The 25,059-nt window shown below is 33.9% G+C and overlaps 1 protein-coding gene and 1 long non-coding RNA gene across 3 annotated transcripts; one reads left to right on the top strand and one right to left on the bottom strand.

The window, feature by feature from the left end:
- Nucleotides 1–13,021: 13,021 nt before the first annotated feature.
- LOC142638483 (uncharacterized) lies at nt 13,022–14,375 on the bottom strand. 2 transcript variants are annotated; one of them, XR_012845120.1, is made up of 2 exons: nt 14,252–14,375; nt 13,022–13,766 (listed from the first exon to the last, which is right to left on the bottom strand). It is a non-coding gene; the product is annotated as an uncharacterized LOC142638483 (long non-coding RNA). The 2 variants fall into 2 exon arrangements; XR_012845053.1 differs by having other exon boundaries at nt 13,022–13,762; nt 14,252–14,370.
- A 5,605-nt stretch (nt 14,376–19,980) lies between these two features.
- Nucleotides 19,981–22,527, top strand: LOC142642995 (peptidyl-prolyl cis-trans isomerase CYP28, chloroplastic). Its single transcript, XM_075817505.1, has 2 exons — nt 19,981–20,774; nt 22,102–22,527. Exons 1-2 carry the CDS (start codon nt 20,057–20,059, stop codon nt 22,308–22,310), a joined length of 927 nt encoding a protein of 308 aa, XP_075673620.1. The 5' UTR covers nt 19,981–20,056; the 3' UTR covers nt 22,311–22,527.
- The last annotated feature ends 2,532 nt before the right edge of the window (nt 22,528–25,059 follow it).

The raw sequence follows: 25,059 nt of genomic DNA, 5'->3' as shown, positions 1-25,059 counted from the left end.
ATAAAGATTCAATATTTATCACAATAAATTAAAAATAAAAGTTCAGATAGACTCTAACTTGCATCCAGCCATCAAAACAACAATATAAACTCACCAAGACAACAATATAAATGCAAAAAAATGAGATGGACTCCAAGAATCATCCAGCCATTATAAAGATTCAATCTTTATCTCAAAAAATTAAAAAAAAAAATTTAGATAGACTCTAACTTGCATCTAGCCGCCAAAACAACAATATGAACTCACCAAGACAACAATATAAATGTAGAAAAATAATCAAACATCAAATAAGATAAGCATAAACAAGTTCTATGGATATACCTCTGTTTTGGCAAGATAGAAACAAGATGTGCTTTGAACTTTTTCTTTGAACCAATCTATAAAAAACAGAGATGTGCACGTTTGGTTTTCAGTTTTCCCTCCTCAAAGTTTTTTTTTTTTTTTGTTTTCCAGTAGCTTGTCCGATTGAGTTAATAAAGATGTGGCTTTGTTTTGTGCACGTACAGCCAATCTTTTCCCTCCTAAAAGGTGTTTTTTGTTGTCCAGTAGGTTTTGTAACTCTCTAGTTTAAGTCTTTTAATCATAGTTAAGTTTATGTTTACATTTTAAATGAGGTGGCAGGTTTGTGACCCTTGATGATGTTCAAATAAATCCCCACTGTGAAATGGACCCTTTCCATTTCAAAGGGAAATGGAGAGGATCCGGATTCCTGCAGATAAAAATAAAAGTTAGCTGAAATAATATAGTAAGACTCATGAATAGTACCAAAAAGTGTAGTGGGACCCATGAATAGTAGCAAAAATAAATTGAATAGTAAAATAAGTTAGCAAAAATAATTTTTGTTAAACGGACACTAAATGAAGCATTGACAAACAATTGGAAACTTAACAACAGTAGCAATAACAACAAAAGACTTGGTCCCAAATTAAAAAGGAAATAAAAATAATATATTTATGCCCAAAAGAAAATTTCTTTTTGACTATTGTCACTTATATATCCTCACCGTACGTAGTTTTTTTCATTTAACATTTTGCGAATAAATCAAGTATTGACAAACATTTCGAAAATTAACAACAATGAAAGACTTAGTCCCAAATAAAATAACTTTACGAGGAAATTTATTTTACTAAAAACATACTATTTGAAATCAACAACCAAAACTTACCAATTAAGAGAGAAAACAAAACTAAAAGAATTATTATTTTTTTATTATAAGGCAGATAGTTTGTTGCTCTTAACGATTATTTTTTAGAACCCAATGTTTAATTAGTTGTTCAATACTTTTTTGCAGGGGCAGCTCTTATTTTTTGGAGGGGCCAACTATCAATTTTAATGTCTAGTATCCAAAAAAATTGTAAAATATATATACATTATAAAGTATTTAGAAAATTTTGGGGGGTCATGGCCGCCCCATAGCTAAGTGTACCTCCGCCCCTGTTTACCACTATTTCTTTTGAGAACGTGCTGACTCAATAACAATATACTAATTTAAGTTGAGTTAACATACCCTTCTCGTCCTGATTTTCTAACTAGTGTATGGGTTCCATGCCATTGACTTTCAATGGAAAACAAAAGAAGCAATATGCCAAACTTTCTTTGCCTTTTTTTTTTTTTTTTAATTTTTTAATTTTCTCTCTTTTTCAATGGTAGTATGATTTCTAGGCATGGGACAAGGACTTAGTTTCAGCATGTGAACCTCCTAAGATGAAGACATGTTGAGACAGATGCTCTGCTGGGTGCTTGAATGGCGTGTGTGAATCCTTATGTTCTTTTTTTTCTAAGTAAATTTATTAATGGTAACTAGAAGGTTGCCCGCGCGTTGCGCGGATAATGCTGTAAGCTTTTATATAAAATGGTTTTTGAAATTTTTGTACATATATTATAACATAAATGGTGGATATTTTCATTGCTAAGATCACCTGCAATTATAGTAGAAATTTCAGAGCATGTAGGCATCTTTTGTTGTCTACCATCAGTTGATCGTAAACCAATTAATTGCAAGCATATTATGCATATCAAACTCCTTGAACCTGTCCTTGTCATACGAAATGTCTAACTAAGGCATTGACCCTATGAAGCATCTTCAGTTATCGTAAACCAATTAATTGCAAGCATACATTATGCATATCAAACTCCTTGAACTTGTCCCTTATCATACGAAATGTCTAACTAAGACATTGACCCTAAGAAGCATCTTCAATAATATTTTAACTATAGCAGTGCTAAGGTTGCACAGTGATTCATGTCTAGGCAAAGCAACAAACACACTTTGATATTTAACAATAAATAAATAAAGTAAGTAGTTTCAATGATGGTTGAGGTAGACATGATTCAACATATTTAACAATTTTTTAACCACCGCACACCCTTGGTGCGATACTCACTCCACAAGTATAAGTACTTATGGGGTGTGGGAGCCAAGGGTCGGGGTTCAAGTCTCTAGGAGGGACCTTCACACACATATACACTTAGATTAGGCTAGAATAGAAATTCTATCTTCTATAAAAAAAAATAATAAATAAATAAAACAATTTTTTAACAAATGTGTACCAGTATAATATATTTAACAATTTTTTAATACCATTTTGAGTTTATATAGATTCTAGGCTAACCTTCAAATAATGGAGACACCACATAATTTTTTTCTGCCCACTTAGTTCTTAATTTGTACCTTTAGGGTTCTATTGTTTCTTTCTTTGTTCTTATTTTTAACAATTGAGTTTCTATCATTTAGTAGGACATAGAATATGTGTAGATTGTGGTGATTATTTTAAAAATTTGCTACCAAATAATACTTAACCCCTCAATAGGTAAAAGAAAATTATTCACCTAAAAATAATAACTTCTTTCTTACCCGTAGCTAATTTAATTTGTTTCACTTATGTCAATTAGGCTAAAATAGAAATTCTATCTTCTATTAAAAAAATAATAATAATAAAACAATTTTTTAACAAAGGTGTACCAGTATAATATATTTAACAATTTTTTAATACCATTTTGAGTTTATATAGATTCTAGGCTAACCTTCAAATAATGGAGACACCACATAATTTTTTTTCTGCCCACTTAGTTCTTAATTTGTACCTTTAGGGTTCTATTGTTTCTTTCTTTGTTCTTATTTTTAACAATTGAGTTTCTATCATTTAGTAGGACATAGAATATGTGTAGATTGTGGTGATTATTTTAAAAATTTGCTACCAAATAATACTTAACCCCTCAATAGGTAAAAGAAAATTATTCACCTAAAAATAATAACTTCTTTCTTACCCGTAGCTAATTTAATTTGTTTCACTTATGTCAATTAGGCTAAAATAGAAATTCTATCTTCTATTAAAAAAATAATAATAATAAAACAATTTTTTAACAAAGGTGTACCAGTATAATATATTTAACAATTTTTTAATACCATTTTGAGTTTATATAGATTCTAGGCTAACCTTCAAATAATGGAGACACCACATAATTTTTTTCTGCCCACTTAGTTCTTAATTTGTACCTTTAGGGTTCTATTGTTTCTTTCTTTGTTCTTATTTTTAACAATTGAGTTTCTATCATATAGTAGGACATAGAATATGTGTAGATTGTGGTGATTATTTTAAAAATTTGCTACCAAATAATACTTAACCCCTCAATAGGTAAAAGAAAATTATTCACCTAAAAATAATAACTTCTTTCTTACCCGTAGCTAATTTAATTTGTTTCACTTATGTCAATTATATAGGCTGTTACATCATACAACCAAATAAAAATTATAAATTTTTTGTCAAGCATTTTATCAAATACTATGGATTCAAAATAAAATATATGATTACTCTTGGGCTCTTTGCACTTTGAATCCCATAAAAGTTTTGCCTCCATTGGCGCTTTGAATGTGACCCAATCCATAGAGATACATGTATTTGTGCTCCGACTACATGTGGCTTGGAGGAGCTTGATTTATTGATTAAGCTTCTTCCTCATTGATCTTTCTACCTGCCCAACAAAACCAGATTAGTTACTCAACCTGTCTTTGCCTTAGGGTCTAAATATTACCCAATTCAACTAATTTTCTTAATCACATCCTCATGTAACATATTTAAATCACTCACCAAAAGCCAAATCATAAATTACAAAAACAGTGTGGCTCAGTAAAAATCTCAACCAGTAAACAGTTCAAATGAAAAGAAACAAACCACCATCTAGTTCGATTATCAAAAACCCATTACCAAACAACAACAAAGAATGAACAAATTGAGTATTAGTATTTTGTACCCCTTAGATACTGAAGAAGGGTTTGATAAATTAGGGGCTGGTGACATTTTCTCCTTGTGTTTAGTGACTTTAGTCCCCGGCCAAAACATGGTAAAGTTGAAGCTTCAATCTACCCGAGTCTATCTTCCCTTAAACATTGCAAACCGTAAACTTAGTATCCCAAATAAAATTTTGAAAAAAAAAATTGAAAGAAAGAAACAAAGAGAGAGAGTTGGCAATATTTATTTATTTACAGACACTAAGAAATGAGCTTTTATCCATGAACTCAAAGAGGAATCGTTGATCCATCAATATATAATTTTCAAAAGAAATAGGTACAATAGTGTGCGTTTAATTGAAAGGGGAAGTGTAAGAGTTTTTTGTTTGTGTTTTTGCTAGAAGAAGTGAAGAGTTAAGAAAGAGAATGAATGAAATTTAAAAAATTTAAGATGGGTTTGATCTCAACAGAAATTACTTGGAAAGTATAATATTATTGTAAAGGTGTAATAGTGCAAAGCTTGGTCTCACTTTGCCAGGTGCTTATACATATTGTGCATTTAAATTTGAATAGGGAAGTGAAAGTTTTTTATTTGTCCGGAAGAAGTGAATAGTTTTTTTTTTTTTTTGATGGAAAGAAGTGAAGAGTTAGGAGAGAGGAAGAAGTGAATTGATTTTTGATGAAGCAATAAGTGCTAAACATAAAAGCTGCATTGTTTTAATTTTTGAAGTTGGAAAACATTATTTCATAATAAAGAGGATTGCAAAGAACTCATATAGAACGCCACATGGCAGAACCTCATGCACTCTCGCATGAGGTCTCTGCTTTTATATATATATTGATTACACAAGCCTATTGGGTCATGAACCCACGATCCCATCTTCCACCATACTCGTTCAAGAGAAGAGAGTGCCATTTGAACCAAAGCTCATTAGCTTTTCTGCTAAGTAAATTAGAGAAGGAGAGGAGTCACGGAGACTCATTAAGCATAATACGAAGCTTGCCTCAAAAAGACTCTAACCTCCATGTTTTTACTTACTGTTTTTTGTTTAATCCTATGGAAATGCCTAGCTTCGCTGCCAAACAATACCACTATTTCTCATCAGGAAATGCATCTTTGATTGCATGTATACAGAAAACACATACAAGGCATCTCCTTTGTCATTTTTATTCATGTATGATAATGAATAATGAAAATGCCTATAGACTGGGTATTGAAATGTACGAAACTTCACATATTGGGCCCTTTATTTGGGAAGCGAGCACTTTTAGTGCACAGATTTCAAACTGCAATGGATAAATGGTGAGAATAAGGGTCACGTTTGAGCTAGCCAGTGAACTAAGTTACTTTACTTAAGAGTAAATCCACAATTTCTTTTTCCTTTTCATTTAAGTTCTCCCAAATTGCATAGTTATGAGGTCCATCATATAGCATAGAGCATAGCTGGTCTTATAATAATCTTATAAAATTTTCTCATAAATTAAAAAAGAATTCTATGATCATTCAATACTCCTAACGTGCTTCTCCACTTCATTCACCTTTCTCTTATCTTATGATTCACATACACTTCAATCTCTCCATCATTAACTTGAGTACACTAGATATTTCATTCAATTATACAATGGCAGTGAGAAATATCGCAGTCCCACTGTCCCAGTATTTTTTTTTTCCCCTTTGATCTAATTATCATGCAAGACAATGATGATTGATCTTGTAATATTGACCTTTAATGCAACTGGCTCCTTAGAAAAAATTTATTCAATTTGCTTACTATTTCCAGAGAGTGGTTTAATCATTTAAACAAGGATTAAGAGATACAAACTGTGTCAAGAAAAAAAAATGATCATCCCAATAAAGCAACAGATAACTGTATTTAATAAATAAAAAAAAAATCATATGATGTGATATGAGTCCCCTGTAACAAAAATACACCTTGTATGCAATCTGAAGCATGGCTTGGAAGCCAGCAGGTAGATGAGTTGGCGAATTTCTTATTTCTCAACTCTTAAGAGCAAGTTCTACCTACATTTGAGAATCAATAATACGATAACAGCTTCAGCATATGCCCACACTTAACCAACCAATCCCCCCCCCCCCCCCCCCCACCAAAAAAAAGATTAAGTAGAAGAGGGCTCAAATATTCCTAAATTCTGACAGCTGCTTAGAGTGAATATAAGTTAAATTACAAGCACAAAGTTAATTAAATATGAAATACACGCTGCATTCCTATCACTACCTATGTGAGCTACAATAATCATTTAAAATTTTTCTGAGATTCAGAGTCTGTTTAGATACTGCTTATTTTGCTGAAAACTGAAAAACAATAAAAAATAATAATAATAAAAAATTACTGTTCACTCTTTTTTACTGTTCATATGCCTTGGTGCACTGTTCATGTCTCATGAACAGTGCACTAGGCACTACTTAAAAAAAAATGTGGACGTGAGAAGCGCAAAATACGCTTCCCAAACGCTCACTCAATGTAAGTTGTTATATTATTTAACACTCTTAAAAAATTGGTTTTATGTTGATGTAATGGCCCAAGAGGCCCACTTCTAGTCTCTATATATGATAGGGTTTATTCTAATGGATTTGAATATAAGATATAGCCGCTAGTGCTTTATTGCCCTTGTATTCTTCGCTCTTTTTTGCTTCCACTTTTCTATATTATTTTATTCTCGTCTTTAACAAACACCAACTAATTATGGTAATTATCATTAAGCATTATTTGTCTAGTCAAGGGGGGATCCATTGAGTTCTTACACTTTTAGGTCAGAAACTTCATCTTACTATAGGGAATGAAGCCGATCAGAAATATGAACCAAAAAGAAAGTTTTGCCGAATGTAATCATATGAGGTGCGATGTCTCAACAATCATAATGCATTTTCAAGCACCATTGTTTTTTGTTTTTTATTTTTGTTTTTTGTTTTAATTTACTAGTTCACAGCCACAACTAGCTGATGTTGAACTCTTGATATCACGCTCCTCCTCTTCTTGTGGAAGGAGGAAGTACTATTTGAGCCAAAGCTTATTGGCACATTTTCAAGCACCAATTCATGACACTGTATACCAGAATAAACAGAAAAAAACTTGATTAATAGTCAAACGTTATATAGAAACAAAATTCATTGTTGTTTCGCATTCTTTCCATCTGCCAAGTTGAAAACTTTTGAACTATTTATCTAAACCAACAAATAAGACACATGGAGCTAGGTAGGACATGTAATGAACTTGTGTAAGCCAAATATCAAAACCAATTATATATATATATATATATATATATATATATATATATATAAGAGAGAGAGAGAGAGAGAGAGAGAGAGAGAGAGAGAGAACCATGTTATGTCTATTCAGAAAAACAAATACTTGGCTTGCTACTTCTGATTAGTATAACGATGCTTAAACTGATATCCTTTATTGCATAGAAAGAGTCGCCCCAACACGCATGACAACAAATTAGGATCCTCCAAACAAGTTAGGTTTATAAAAGTATTACCGGAGCAATCTATGCAAGCCTAAAATCCCATTACTACAATACATTAAAAAGTCAAGCAAGCAAGAATATGCCAAACCAAGGTCTCCTCAATAAGCAAGTCACTCTCTCACAGGAAAAGTCAAAGACCAACATTCCAAAACTGAAACTTTCCTAGAGGAAAACGTTTGTTTTAGTCGTGTAACTACTTTTTCTCGAGTTCAACGGTGCATAAGCACAAACTTTTTCTGTCCAAGAGTACTCCCACCTATTATACGCTAATTCCATGCTCTATATAAATGCTTCAGAAAACATGCAAAAGTTTCAACATCTTCAAACTCAAGCAAGTACACAAATCTACACACATTCATTCCTTCAGAAATACTGCATATTCAAAAGGGGAGAGAGGAAGAGAGAGAGGAGTGGCCACTGGAGCAGCTAAAATGATGCTTCAGTGTGTCTTCGGAGGAAGTATATCCATACACGATATGGAGATTGAGCGAAGGCCATATCATCGCTACTGTAACTGTGCACTACATAATTTGAAAAATGGTTCCTCTAACTCTTGTTCCCATCAAAGGAATATTTCGTTCCCCAAGAAACAGTCCCAGACCAAGTGCTCCTTGTCCATAGCAGCTTCCAAATCCTCTTCTCACTCCTCTCTTCTCCGTGAATTGTCGAACAGAAATGGAGAAGATACTAATGTGGACAAATTTGTCAGAGGTTTGATACAGCTCAATCAGAAGAAACAGTTAGGAACTGAGAAGCTATTTTATATAGGGAAAAGTTAACGAATGCCCTAAGAGGATTGGTTTAAGAAAAAATTTTAAAAACTTTTTTTAGAAAAAGAAAAACGCAATTTACTTTTTTGACAGTTTTTTTATAATTCCTATGAAAGTGACATTAAAATTTTTCTAAAATAATCCATTAACAAATGTCTTAAAAGTAACCGCTAACAGGACCCTTTTATATATTTTTGTTTCTCTATTTCTAGTTCTCTAGTGCTCCTCAAGACAAAGATAGAGGAATGAATGCATCAATTTCCTCTAGCATCAACTGTGCATTCTACCCAAGTTTTATGTAAACATTGTCTTCACTGTTTTTATTTTTTATTATTAATTAAAAAAAATTATCTGTATGCAACTAATAATTCAACTTTAAGTACATATGCCCTAGCTTCCTAATTTTTATAGCTCATTCTGCTTGCAATGATAGTACAACTAACACAGTATAGAGGGTTTATGTTTTTGGGCAATCTGATTTTTATAACTCAATCTGTCTGTCACACTTCACCGGACTCCATTCCCTGCATATATAGCATTGTCCATTGTGCTCTCTGCTGGACTTATGCACTGAATACATAAATAAACATAAACCTGTAGCCACATTTATTTATTTACTTAACTTTCTTCCTTCTTAGTGACAGTACCTATAGCTTGGCTACTAAGGAAAATTATTACTTAGTTCCGAATTTCAGCTGCATGGGGTTTGGGTAGGGTGGAGAATTGCAGCTAGCATTATTAGCTATGGACATTTTAACCTAGAATCAGTTTATCTTCAAAAAGTTCTTAAGTTTTAGCTGATATAATTTTCACATTTTCTATTTTCTAACATCCCTTTCATTATTTTTTGTATATCTCCTAACTTCCCTTTCATTCAGATTGTCTACAAGTATAAGGTAGGTAAAGTCAAATTTGTCATTCAACAATCTTGTGTTGAGGAAAAATGTTGAAAACACAAAGAAATTTAGGCAATACAAATAATGTATCAACACTATAGAATTAGGGGTTAAATATATGTATATAAGGGAGAGGAAAGAGAACAAAAAAATATAAACCATAAAAAGTAGCTTTGTCAAATATCTTTCAGATAATGAACAACATTTGCATTTGCCAATAACATCTTAATGAGATGAACAAGAACCAGAGATATGATGGCAGTCCTGCAGCATTTTGATAACAGACACACACACACTCTCTCTCTCTCTCTCTCTCAAATCACTATGTCTCCTCTTCTTATTCCTAAAATTTTTCCATCTGGAAAGAGGGATTGGTTTCAAGATAGTTACATTTCTTCTTTCCTGCTCAATGGAGAAACCGTACAACATCTCATGCTCAAGACTTGTTCACTTGCATCCATCCCAACTCACAATAACATGGGGCATTTCTTCATAGGGCAAACCTAAAAATCATCAATGAGGTGACCAGTATTGGCCCCCATACTATGTTGAAATCAGGATCAGGATGGAATATGACCCCTTCATCTCAATTAAAGTAGAAATGAAATAAAGCAGATTAATTTCAATCTTTATATACCTAGCAGAAAGCTGAGAGCAAGAAGCATTTGTGAACCCAATATGATCCCCAACTTTAGGTGATCCCAATGGAACCATTCTGAAGTACTCAGTACAAAGTTGGAATTTGGAGTAGCTAAGTAATCAGAATGCTAACATCATGCCCCAAATTAGCTAGGTTCTACGCTACCCGATACCAGGATAGTTTATATTTATATAGCATCAGGTCTGAACCATTACCAGCATGAAGCACCCAGTAACATCGACTAAACTCATTTTCCCCACATTTAGAATTAAAAAAAATATAAGATTGTGCAGATTAATTCTCAACTTAGCTGCTATTTGAAAATTTGAATGTATCAGATATTCTAAATTATGAATTAAATTTATAATTTTTGTATTTTATATAACTTGTTCCTCAAACAGAGAAAAGGGCAACATAGATATTGCATCCTATTTTTTCTTTTTCCAAGAGAGAAAATGATGTTTGATGGCAAGATATGCTCCCAACAGCACTGGCTGCCAAAAAAAATGTATTTGCCATTTTCCTTGCTTTCTGTTTGAAATTCATTTGACAACATAAAAAATGCAATATTGTAACAGCAAGCAAAACATTTGATCATTGCACAAAAGATAACACTTGTAACAATTCCAGGCAGGAAATTAAAATAAAAAACAAAAAGACAGCTAATCACAGCTTTTCTATGATGCAAGATAAGTCAAGAATAAGATGATGTGACATGAGTGATTCAAGAAAGCACAGCCTACAAACATCCAAATATTTAGTAGGCCAATTTCTCATTCAACATTGCTTAGAGAGAGATATAGTAATTTTTAACTAGACTTGAGGAATAATAACATAATGCAACTTCCAGCACCTCTGCATAACATTGTATATCAAACAAAACATATTGACTCAAACTTCTATATTGAATCTTCTTCTTTATTTTTTATTTTTCAAATCAATCTGTAATACATTGAAATACAATTTGGCTTTGATAAGTGAGACACAACAGTTGTTTGAGGATATCTAACTGGTGAGTGGTAACACCCAGAAAAGAGTTCCAATCTGTTTCATTCTCATCTTTACATTTTCTTAACATTACAATTTTATAGTTTTTACTTTTCATAGTTTTCTAATAGCAAGAAATTCTACTAGAAGGAGGAGAAACCTCATCACATACACAGGGTGTACATAAAAAGTTTCTCCTAAAGATTACATGAGAAGAGTTAATATTTGACCGTCTTATATCCCAGTAAATTAGAAGAAAGCAACAAAAAGAAGTCCTACATGCCATGCATTTTACTTCCAGACTTTTTTTTTTTTTTGGTTAAGTACACATCAATGAACTATTTGTTTCTTCTAACGTCAATACAACGAAGTAGACATATACATAAAATCAAATTCCTACAAAACTTACTTAACTTTTATTCCTTTTCGACTTGAAAACATAGGTAACATAAACAATTTACATCATAATCAAATATGCATACTATATGGCCAATTACTCACCTAGGTTTGAAACCTTTTTTATTTCCTTAGATTGGCAAAACTAGGTTTGAAATCCCATAATACAAAGGGGGTATACATGAAATCCCTAGACCACCACCAAGACCTGCACCACCAACTGCTCAGCACAAATAACAACAAGTGAACAACAGCAATCTTGATGATAAAATAAACTGACCACCAACATCATGGTCAAGCGAAAACATAGTTAAGACAGATTATATGTTACTCTTCTTCTTTTTTATTTCTTGTCTTAAAAGCGACCAGTGGGACTCTTACAGATCCTTCATTGCATAGATATAAGCACCAATATCACACATAACAACAGAATTGCATCCCTTCTCAAAAGTTAGTTGGAAAGATACAACACTAGAGTAATCTATACTAAAACACTACATCTAAAATGAGTTCCATAATAAGCAAGACAGAACAAGTCTTCTTAAGAATCCTTCTGAGCTTAATTTAGGCACCAGAATCAAAACCTGAAACTTCCTAGGGAAAATCGTTTGCCTTTGTTGCATAATTACTTTGCCAATAAGTCTCCAGACAAAATTTCCCTCGACTACTACGGGGGAGAACCACACAAACTCTTTTCCCTCTTTATTTACCAAATTACCATTCTTTAACCTCACCCCTGCTCTATATAAATGCTTCAGAAAGCATGCAATGGTTTCAAAACATTCAAATTCACACGTCAACAACCTCCCCTCCCAATAAAAACACATAATTGGTATACAAACACTAACAGAGACTCAGAAAAGTTAAGAGAGAGGAGATAATGGCCACTGGAAAAGCACAGATGTTGCTCCAGTGCATCTTTAATGGAAGCTTATCGATGCAGGACAAGGAGATAGAGCGGAGGCCGTACCATCGCAACTGCAGCTGTGCACTGCACAAGTCAAAGGGTGTTTGCTCTAATCCTTGTCCTCAACAAAGAAAAATTCTGTTTCCCAAGAAACAGTCATGGAAAAAGTATTCATTGTCTATAACAAGAGAGTTTGGAAGCTCTCTGGTCCATTATCTCTTATGGACAAATTGTTAGTTAGGAACAAAGAAGATGCAAATGGAACCCTGTCACAGAAAATAGAGTTTATCGGATCCTTAAAGCTTGACACAACTAAGTTATAACCAAAAGGTTAGGAAATGAGAAGCGAGTCTATTGTTCCTCATTCTTTACTTTTCCTGTCTTCCAGAAATTTCAGAATGAGCACACGGGTTTCTTCTACTGTCAATCGTGTCTGTATTTTTTTTTTTGTTGGTGGGGGGGGGGGGGGGGGGGGCGCCGGGGTGGGTGTCAGAATTCTGCAATATTGTATTCTAATTCAATTTCACATGGCCCTGTATTGTTGATCACAACACTTATTTTATTTGCAGTGACCTTCCTAATACAACACACAAACCTTATTTTAGGATGAAGACGTGGGAACATAGTCATTAATATGATTCACATGTCTGGTGCTTGTTTGTGTAAAGAAACTCATTCTGAAGAATAAAAAAGGTAAAGTCATAAGATATTGAGAACATATGAATCTCTGCATTGCATTATGAAGGGAGTACATCATGTATTTATATACATACAGACTCAATGCTCGGGCACCTGCTAAAATAATAACCAAGTTTGTTAAGCTGAAAACTACACCTAACTGCCTTAACCACTCTCAGTTATATAAGCCAACTTATAACAACTTATAATTACTTGATAACTGGATACAGCACTGGTTTAATAGCTTGCTAAGGGTTGAACTTGAAAAGAGCAGATACTGCTAACAGTTTGCAGACCTCCAATTTTTGCTTGTAATATATTTATTGGAGTGTCTATAGCTAAGCACATAAATTGTAACAAACTTCATGGTTCAAACTTGACATAGTATAGAATACATCTAAGCTAGGCTACTGCCAGGTACAAAACTTTGGTTGTTAGGTCCTGGTTCAGTGTCAAAGGAATTCAGCACTTCACAGTGCACCAAGGTGAGTTTGTTCCCAGGCCTTGTACACTCCACCCCAGAAAAGGCATGCACACACATACACACATAAGTACATACACAGATAAGAGAGACCACTGATCTTCCACTGAACCGCACTACTAATTGTTGCCTGTGACCACTTTCCCCTCTCATTGAATACATCCCTGGGATTTGTGTAGGCTGGAGTAATAGGCTGGTTCAAGTGGATGTGTGCTATAGCCTATGGGATATCCTAGAACAGGCGCCTCCTTTTTTCTCATGGTAAATGATCATCTCTTTGCATTAGCTAGCTGTCTAAAAATAATTGAAATCAAACTCAATATGTCATAATGATAACGTTATTTGAAACAAATGCAAGACTACTGAGGCTCTTGATAATGTAAATATATTTAGTGAGAATAAGTGAAAATGAAGAACCAAGAACTGGATAAATGAAGGAGATTTTCGTATTGAACAAAAATTTAGGCAACAGGTTCCACCCCCCACCCCCCCCCTCTTTCATTCTTCCTCCAATAGAATTTTCACTAAATGAGGAAAATTGCTGGAATTTTCGTCTTTAGATGTTCTCTTCTTCCTTCTATCTCAATGCAGAGATAGAAACACAGCAACACAAATAATAAAGTTGATCAGGATTTGTATATATATATTTACAAAGGTTGACAAATGGCTACCTCTAGTGAGTAGTGATATAACCAACATCACCCCCCCATCTACCAATCTAGGCATGTTCTATTTACAAATCAAAACAATTACAGAATTAGGATGAAGAAGAATGTTACCTTTTATCATCATAAAGAAAGGCCTACCCTCAAAATGGAAAGATCAGCAACTCAAACTGTGTCCTAAGACAGGCAGAAAACTGGGAGAAAGATGCACATTTGTTTGGGAAAGCTTATTTCACAGGGTTTATTGTGCTTAAAAATGAGCTAGGCAAAAGTGCATTTATACCTAAAAAAGTAAAGCATTAATAGGGTTGTACATAAGCTAAATAAACAATTTAATATCATTCTACTGCTAATCCAAATGAAGCCTATGCATATAAGATATTTTTGTATAAGCAAAAGTCAATCAACATGGTGAACGAAAAGGAGACCATTCTGCACAGTTCACTTAATAACTTATGTTTTATGAAACGCAAAGATATGTAATGGACCGGTGTTTCAGATCATTCACTTAAATCAGAAAAATGTTACACTGAAATCACCTGGGTAGCACCAGTAATCATGTGACTCCTAGTGGGTCTGAATCATTACCGGCATGATTCACATGTTTACTGGTGATACCCAGGTGCTTTCAGTGCAACATTTTTCTGATTTAAGTGAATGATCTGAAACCTGGTCCATGACATATTTTTGGGTTTCATGAAACATAGGTTATTCAGTAAACTGTGCAAAATGGTCTCCTTTTTGTTCACCAGTAATCATGTGAATCATGCAGGTAATGATTCAGACTCAGTGGGTCTGAATCATTACTTGCATTACATGCTCTATTGCGAACTGATTCTCCCATTTCTAACATGACATGAAGTAGTAAATTTGCCATGATTAATGAAATAGTTTTAGTACTTGGAAATATAATCACTCTTTGTTATAATTCTTGCTAATGTGGCAATATAATAACAAATCAATCATTAAGCCTATTAACGGAACACGTTCTGATATAATCACTCTCCGTTATAATCCTTGCTTACATGCCTAAATTCAACAGCCATGTGGCACTCCATTATAACAGCAAGGCTGCATAAAGACTAACTTGGTACGTTTTCAATTTTTTGAAGACAAAAAAAAACTTCTCAAATTTCAGGGAATAAAATAAAACCTGGCCTAAATTTTAGGGACCAATAGTATATTTTCACCTTTTAGTATTACCACTTTTGTTAAATTAAGCATTTAGCCTGAGCATTATTCTATGTTTTAGTTCCCCAGTGCTCTAATTGTGGAAACAAGCACAATGTGTTCTCACATTTAAAGCATCAGTTTAAACAAGAGTTCAAGACCAAACCAAGACAAAGCACCACTGCTGGCACTCCACCACAATTCCAAAGTCTACAAAACAGACAACAGAGAAGCATATTTTATTATCAAAACTTTTGTTTAACGAATTACTTGGCCTTAACATTATTCTATGTTTTTGTTCCCTTGTGCTCACTTTATCACTTACGAAAACTAAGGACAATGTGTTCTCAAATGTCCATCTGGAGGTAGGGATATATACTTCGAATGAGGAATAAATCAAACTAGGAGAATACAAAATCAAAAAGGTTGGCAGCTATAAAAAATGCTATTGAGGACAACAAGGACTTGAATCCAATGAGATAAGTTAACCAAAATATTTTTGTCTAGGCAAATTAAGTTAAAACCTCACTTTGTACATTGAGATCCAGAGCCAAATCAAGACAAACTGCTACTGACCTTAATCCTAAGTTTGTATTCCATCTCTCTCCCCAAATCAAGACCAAAAACCCAGGTACACAATGGCTTGGAAGTTTCCATATAACAGAAAAGTAGATCTACAATCATCACTGCTTTGAATTATTTAAAACAAAGGGTATACTTCCAAGTACTACGATTGCACTCATCCTTGTGCCATTTTCAATGAATTTTTTAATTATAAAAAATTAAAAGAAAAGGTAACACAAAAGAATGACATTTGAGTATTCAAGCCATATATGATACAAATGTTTTGTCACTTTGATCTGCACTTTATTCCAAGTTTTCCATAGTCCACAAGCTATCATTTTTTTTTTATGGATAATTTGTTCTCGTTTATTCAGATAAAAGCAGGTATTTATTGAAATTGGAATAATTTATAACTGTGAAAAATCTGAAGGTTAACTTTTCTTTTTTTGGCTAAGAAAAAAAAGGGTCGCAAGTGTGTTTACTGACCCACACTACTTAAACCCCCGCATTACATTATGGTGGGGGACCACCAGGGTAGTAATTAGGCATGCCACTGCTCGAATTCACAACACTCAAAAAAATGCTTTAAAAGTTGCATCCATCATCCATAAACCCAGATTGTGTTCCATAAAAGTAGAAGCCAATTCATCATGCATAAGAATATGATGATAAATACTTAATAACCTATCTACTGACTCACTGAGACAGAGTAGTGAGTGGTACCTTCAGAGGAAACTATGCAAAAATCAAAATTCTACAATCCAAAGCCACCCACATTGTGCGCCCCAATCAGAACAGAATCTGAGAATTCCCTGGGGAACAGCATTTTTTTTCCGCGAAGGAAACTTAGGAAAGCACTTCAGTGCAGCCAAATATCTCTCGATGAAGCACTCACACTTTGAAACTTGAACATGGAGGGAAACCACACTGCAGCTATGTGCTACAATAGTTGTTTTCGACATAGAATTACAAACAATTTCCCACTCTTAATAATTCTGAAAATCCACAACATTTAATTTGTCACTGTAAATCTTGAATTTTAAATACTCAAAGAGTTATGTTTCCCGCAGAAGTCCATGATTCATAGTTCATATAGTCCTCCTCTAAAAACCATTTTCATATTTGTTATAAGAAAAAAATTAATTTAATTAAAAAAAAAAAAAACCTCACAGTAAACTTGTATGTTTTTTTTTTTCTTTTAATAGATGGGAAGGGAGAAAAAGTTTTAAAGAAATTGAGAGACTGACAATGATGTATATTCAAAATGGTCTAACTCTTAAATACATAACAAAACTTTAAACTTTTTTACACTAACCATTTCATGAAGAAAAAAAAAACTAATTCAATTCCCCTCTTTGGCTCTTGGTTTTGAGTCTTTTTAATTTTTTTTTCTTTGTCAATTCCCCTCTATTTAATTTATTTTTTACACTAACTATTTCATGAAGAAAAAAAAACTAATTCAACCCTCTTTGACTCTTGATTTTGAGTCTTTTTAATTTATTTTTTTCTTTTTCAATTCCCCTCTATTTATGTTTTATTTTTAAAATTATGTTTAAAGCTTTTCTTTCTTTTACTCATACTATTAACCAGAATCTGTCCTACCCTCATTCTGAAATTCAAAATAAAATTTCAACCATCCCAACAACAACCCAAAGCATGGGTTGAGTTGGGTTGGCTTCGTCAAGTTTATGGATTGAATACACACTTTTGTATGGAAGTAATGGGCTTGGGCCTGCAACCTAATGAGTATTGAGTGCTCTCACAAGTCATAACTCCCTTTGATTTCAAAATGGGTTATCCAAAGTCAACTTAGTTTTAGGAAAAAATGTAAAACTAACCTTCTAACTTTTACTATTTTTCATTTCAGTCTTTTAACTTTCATTTTTGTCAATTCAGTCCTTTAACTTTCAATTTTTTGTCAATTCAAGGCTCTGTTACTGTTCTGTTACTTCTGCCGTCAGACCCTCTAAAACAACGCTGTTTTGGTTGGTTTTTTTTTTTTTTTAAATTCGGAATTAAAATAAGAGAAACAAAAAAAAAAAAACATTAAGGGGAACGACGTTCCCCTTCCCTTTAAATCAAAAGAAAACCCAACCCAAGTACCCAAATCCCTAAAATTGGCCATGAAACTTTGAGAAAGAGAGAGAGTGAGAGAGAGAGAGAGAGAGAGAGAGAGAGAGAGAGAGAGGTTGAGCCGATTTAAGAGAGAGAGAGACTGAGTTCACCGCCACCACCCACCGTAAAATGCTTACTAGGAAATTTATTCTAGGTGGGATTTCGAAGAGAGGAAGAGTTGGATACAGAGGAGCTTTTGGGGGTTATAGGCAATGAGCGCGTATTGCCCAAAATTCCAGGTGGGATTTCGAAGGAGGCAAGGGATTTCTTGTGAGGAAACCCATGTTCAGGTTCACGGTCACGGCTGAGATGCTTTTGGATCATCCTTTTCTTGCCGGCGTGGATGAACTTACACTACCTGCTGTTCCTAGTTCTTCTTGCATCGTTTTTTCAGTGTAGCATAACGATGATTTTGTGCATCATTCTGATAGCCTTTGTGCATCTCTCTTTTTCTTTTTTCTTTTTATAAATTTCTTTGTATCAGTTTCTTTGATGATTGGAATTTGGTTTGAAAAACTTATGATTTCTCTTTTGTTGAATACTGTTATGATATATGGTTTTTATTCTTTAGGTTGAGAACCATATGGGTTATGTTATAACTTGAGATAATCAAAAGGCTGAAAGAAGATAATCAAAAGATTCCATTGTGTGCATATATTTTGTACTTATGAATTCTGTGATGGCAAAATTCTGTGCAAACTGTGATGGCAAAATTTTGGATTTGGTTACTTGGGTTGGGTTTTCTTTTGATTTCAGGGGAAGGGGAACGATGTCCCCTTAATGTTTTCTTCTTTTTTTCTGATTTTTCTTATTTTAATTTCGAATAAAAAAAAAAACCAATCAAAACGGCGTTGTTTTAGAGGGTCTGACGGTAGAAGTAACAGAACAGTAACAGAGCCTTGAATTGACAAAAAATTGAAAGTTAGAGAACTGAATTGACAAAAATGAAAGTTAGAAAACTGAAATGAAAAACAGTGAAAGTTCGAAAGTCAGTTTTGCATTTTTGCCTAGTTTGCAAGATCGTAAAGTTGACCTAACAAATGAGATTTGGTGATGATATTGGCTAGTTGGTCATACTTGTGGTTGGTATAAGGACACGATGCTACTATATGTAGTTAAGCCTCTTTTAACTGAAGGAACTAAAATAGTAAAATTAACCTTTTTCAGAGTTATAAAAATTATATTATATACCTTATATGTTTTTAAAAATAATTAAATAAATACAATTTTCTATATGTTTGATATTGTTTTGACTAATTGATTTTTCTATTCTTAAAAGGTTTATTTAATTTTAGTCCTTTAAGTTTGAGATTTCATTTTTGTCCATCAAATTTGATTTCATGTTCAATATAGGCATTCGATCAATCTTTGTGATTGATCTAGTTATAAAGTACAAACAAAATAACATTGTTTCTTTTGATTTTCCTATTTCTTAGAACATTCACACTAGTATGTGTATAAAAGAAAAAGGTGTAGAATTTACACAATTTTACCTAAAAATAACTTATATTACAATAACCGTATAAACTTACACTGATACTATTCATTTTGCATTTAGTTTATTCTTTCTTTACATATTTCAATGATGAAAGAAGAGAGTGGATGGTAGTTGTTGTGTGTGAAGAAATAGAAACAATTAAAAAAATCAAGAAAAATTGATATTTTAATGAAATATAGTGTAAAATAGATAATTTGATGTTGGGTATTTTAAAAAATGAGTATATAAAAAAAAATAAAAATAAAAAGGTTCTTACACTAAAATAAACAATATTTTTTGCAACAATTGATGCGAATGCTCTTGCCCCTTACGACATATTAATTACTAAAATGGACAAAAAAGAATATTTTGGAAACAGGATCAGATTTTATGGACAAAAATTAAACCAAAAATGAAAGCAATGCCACACTTGGATGGTAAAAAAGTGTAATTTTAGAAGTTTATTAGAACAGCTCCTATTTTATCCAAATTGTAAACGAGTAGACCCCAATCCTCCAGCAAAAACCAATCTCCCAACCTCCCTTCCATCATGATTCCCATCCACAAACAAAAAACATGTTCACTCTACCATCATGACCCGCTCTTTAACACCCCAACCCATCCTCCTCTCCTACCACCACCACAACCACCACCCTCCTCCTCCTCCTCTCCATCTCAACCCCATAATCACCCGCCGCTCCCTCCTCCTCTCCACCACTTCACTCTCCATCACCACCACTGCTACACCACCCCCCTCACTAGCCTTAGCCTCTCCTCCACTTGACACCACCATCACCGACCGTATCTTCATGGACTTCAGCCTCTGCCCCACCACTTTCCTCCCCAACACCAACCCAACTCTCTCCCCTGACCCCTCCACTCCTCTCTGCACCGAATCCTTCCTCTTAGGCCGCCTCGTTCTCGGCCTCTACGGCCACCTCGTCCCTCTCACTGTCTCCAACTTCAAGTCCATGTGTTCCTCCACTTCCTCTTCCTCATACAAGAACACCCTCGTCCACAAAATCTTTCCTGGTCAATTCTTCCTCGCTGGTCGCCAAGGCCGCCGTAACAAAGCTGAGGTTCGCCCACCTCATGACTTGCCTCGCAACGCTGAGGCTGTCGAGTCCAAAGCTTTCTTGCTCCCGCACTCGCGTGCTGGTGTTGTTTCGCTTTGTTTGTCTGAGAATGATGATGATGAAGATATTAAGCTCGATCCAAATTACAGAAACGTTGAGTTCTTGATCACCACTGGACCTGGCCCCTGCCCTCAACTCGATAGCAAGAACATTGTTTTCGGGACCGTCCTTGAAGGTTAGTTTTTGTGCACATTATTATGGTTTTGAATGATTCTTGTACTAGAATTAGAAATGAACTCTTTTGATATGACCAAAGATATATAGTTGGTGTTTGGTCAAGCTTGGTGTTTTGATATTATTAATTGACAGAATTCAATTCAGGGGCTAGTCATTTTTGTAGGGTTAGCTTCACATTACTGATTCACTGGAATGTTATATAAGTCCTCTGCCTCTTTCTTTGCATGATTGTGAAGGCATTAAGTTAGGATTGATGCTAGGATACTGCAAATTTTATGTGATGATGTTTCAACAATCAAATAATAATTTGTACATTTATTTATGTAGCACTAATTGCTTTCATTGCCATATCGATTTGTAAGTCTTTTGTAGTAAAATTGGTAATAGTTTTAGCATTTCCCATGAGTTAATTAAATTGGTAATTTATTTATTAGACATCTATCTCAAAAGTCTGTTTCTGGAACAAATATCGCATGCATTTCTCTGTTTTGTTGTCTCTTACTCTCTTTTGTCCTCCTTAGAAGTTCAACGAGTACACAGAAGTTTGAGGAGCTCTTTTGTAATATTTGTCTAATGAGGCATGATGGTTTTATTTGAAAAATAGTTTTGTGCCTTTTATCACCTTTTGTGGACTGTATGGAGTGCATCAGTGATCTTCTTTGTGGTGCTAAGGCATTAAAATTCTGTCTTTGGCTTATAGTATTGCTGGTATAAGTAGCATAAATACCCTAATACTACAAACAATAAATCTACTATGCAAAAAAAATTCACAATTTCTTTTCGTAACAGTCAATGTGGCATGTTGTGATTGATGCACAATAAAAGTGATATTAGTGTTATGCCCATGTGAAAGTGATGTTGCAGCAATCATAACTTATCATCTCAACAAGTTGTGAAAAAACTTGTGAATCTTAGATTGCTCTAATAAAAATGTCCTGCTTTCTTTAAACATGTGACACACTCATGGATTTGGTGATTCTAGGTCTTTCTGGTTCACTAATACATGGCAGCTAGTAGCACGTAAGAGTTGATATCTGGAATGTGGTGCACCCTGCATATAGATAAACACCTTCCCCATCGTTATATATAATTTCATACACAGATCTTCACTAGTTATGCATTGAACTTTTGCAATTGGACAACAAATTAAAAAAATTCTGATGTAATGAGATTTCAGTTTTGGGCATAAAACCGAAATTAAGTCAGTGGCACAAGCAGAAAGACAAATATGCAAAGATCTTCAAAGCAACAAACTGTAAACAAAAGAATTTCTACTATATTATCATCAAGGGCATGACTAACCTTTCAGCTGAACTGTATGTCAGGTTTGGATATTGTGGCAGCCATAGGCTCTATCCCCACATACAAACCAGCGGAACGAATTCGCCAATTCAATGACTTGGCCAAATTTCTTGGAGATGAAAGAGCCCAAAATGCTCGTGCAATATGGAACAGGCCTCTTAAGACTGTATATATCAGTGACTGTGGAGAGCTCAAAGTGGCTAAGCCTTCCCTTTCTCCTACTCTGCCTTAAAACCATTATCCACTAATTCAAGGTCCTCCTGGTATCTACATGTTAATTTTCTTGTACGTATATCTATTCTTCCTGAATGGAAACAAAAAAGCAAAATTTTTGTACTCAGTTTAATTCATTAAGAAAATGGAGACCACAGTTCAAAATTCTTTAATTTCCTGAATGCAATTCATATGCAGTGCCTATTAAATGCAACTTGGAGGTGAATTGTGATTTATAGAGTACGTTTGTAGCTCAGAAATCATGCTAATGTTTTGCCAGTTACAATGTAAAAGTTTAATACTGAAGAGGTAGTTTATTTACTTACATATTCAACAGAGTGCCATTATGCACGAACATGTTTTAACCACTGATCTCATTGACTGGGAATTTCTTTTTAATTTTCTATCATATTATGGCATTTTTGGAAACCTGTAATTAATCTTTTAAGTTTATGGGTGAAGACAAGTTTAAGACTTATAGATTATAGGTGGCTTCTGAGGCTTTGCTTTATACTTCCAAGTTTGCTTCTTGATTAGTAACCTACCAAGCTTGGTGTTCAGAAGGCTGAATGACCAAAGTTTTAACTTTTAAAACTCATCCCATTTCTACAGACTTGGTATAGGCCCAATGAGATGGAGTAAAATCTCAATAACATACCGACATGAGTTCAGTTGAGTTGGGCCATTCGTAGCGCAACTGTCTGCTATATAATCATCATGTGCCTGACTAACAAAGCTAAGGTGGGGCTTACCTAATGGATCAAAAAATGATTGTAGTTAATGATATGAACTATTATAATTGGTACATAATATAATTAGTATAAATTAATGATGTTATTCCAGTCACAAATTATCACCTAAATTGCATATTGAATCATTTATGTGCTAATATTTCTCAATAAAAAATATGTTGGTCACCGCCGAAGCTTGTCAATGTGTGGTATAACCTCAGATTCCTCGCTATTAGCGCTTTGGTTTGAGTCTTACCAATAGGTGGGGTGAGATAAATCTAAGCCCAAGGTTTAAAACACCCTTATGTCTGGCTCACGTGTGGAGACGCACACAAAGTACTTTAAGAGACACTACCGTCTCTTCTTTGACCTTTTAAAAATAAAACTTTTCCTTGAGGAATCTATGGCCTCAAAATAAATTTAAAGAGTAGAAGCTAAATCCTTATACCCTTTTTTAAGCCCAAAAGAAAATTGCTCATACCCTTAAATCCTGTCAAAGTAGAAACTTAACAAATGGCCTTCACCTATTTATTTTACATAACTGGATTAGCAGTTTAGCACAAGCCATAATTCTTCATTATGTTAAATTAGCATTATATATATGTATTAATGCTCTGTCCTGCATTTTGCTAGGTAATTGAATTCGGACCATCCATTCTATGGCTTCATCAATCAACATTCACTTTATATATCCGTACTGTTTCTACCTTAACTGCAAGTGATTCAATGTACACCTATCCACATGTTTTGCAACAGCAGGAAGGAAATTAAATTTGCAAATTACAGAAAGCTTTCATACTTTTAGCTTGGCAAAAATTCAAGCCCAGTACTAAACGCTTTAATATTATTAGAGCCAAGTACAGGATGATATTGGTGTTACCCACTTCCTTTAAAAAAAGTGAGAATTTCATTCAAACAAAATACAAAGAACTACAGCTCATAAAACAATCCAAAGTACAAAGCGGCATTGCTGCAAAATCTGAACTACACTGCACTAGAAGTCAACAACAGCATTCTTTTTACCTAACAAACTTAGATTGAAAGCAACTAAACATGGACAACAGTGGTAGGCAATACCTCCACATGCAGCACATGCTTAATGCCCTTCACTTTGGATAGAGTTTTCATGAATTTCTTCTTATGCAGTAACCTACACCTGACATCAATCATGATTGTTTTCAGGATTTCTTCTCACTTTATTTAATCCTATACTACCATAGGGAATAGTAGCCCAAACTAGCTTAATAATGATGTTCTTGAATGAAACTGCCTCCTCTTCCAATATTCGGTATCCCTATCACACAAGGGCCTTTTGAAATTGGACCCTCGATTCAATCAAATACTATTTTGGATTGAAGTGGTATGGGTCCGATATGACAGAAGTGAGAGAGTTATAAGCTCAGTCTAAATTTAGCTTGTTTTGGTCATCAAGCTATCAATTATGTTAGAAAATCTTCAAAAACCATACATGAAAATCTTAAAAACTAGAGAGGGTAATTAAATGGAAGGAAAAATGTTATAAAATAATTCGTTTTTATAGCATTATTCTTAGATAAAATAAATATGCTTTTGGGGATTTCTATTTGCAAGACTCGATTTTACATATGTTGGAACCTTTATTTTTTTTTCAACATATGTTAGAGCTTGAAACCAGTTTGCAATTAAAGGAACTTAAAGTATAAATAATCACACTTCAAAATCAACAACTTTGAGTTCATAATTCTAGATTTTCACAGAAAACCTTAAGTGCAATCATACTTGTACCGGAATAGGATTAACTTTTTATTTTATTTTATATAAGATAGAAATTCTACTTTAGTCTAATCTATGTGTGTGTATATATATATATATATAACTTCTTTTTGAAAACTTAAATCTCAACCCTTACCCTCCACCACAATGAAAAACACACTATCTCAAGCATGTCTCTCTCATTTGGTCCGTGTGAAAGATAAGCCAAACATGCACATGGGGATATTAGGTGAATTCCATTGAAACTATCATAGTGCAAGAGCATTAAGCGCAAAGAGTTTGCTC

The sequence above is a fragment of the Castanea sativa genome, chromosome 1 (assembly GCF_040712315.1).
Source record: "Castanea sativa cultivar Marrone di Chiusa Pesio chromosome 1, ASM4071231v1".
Taxonomy (NCBI): Eukaryota; Viridiplantae; Streptophyta; class Magnoliopsida; order Fagales; family Fagaceae; genus Castanea; species Castanea sativa.
This window is presented reverse-complemented; position numbering and strand designations above follow the sequence as displayed.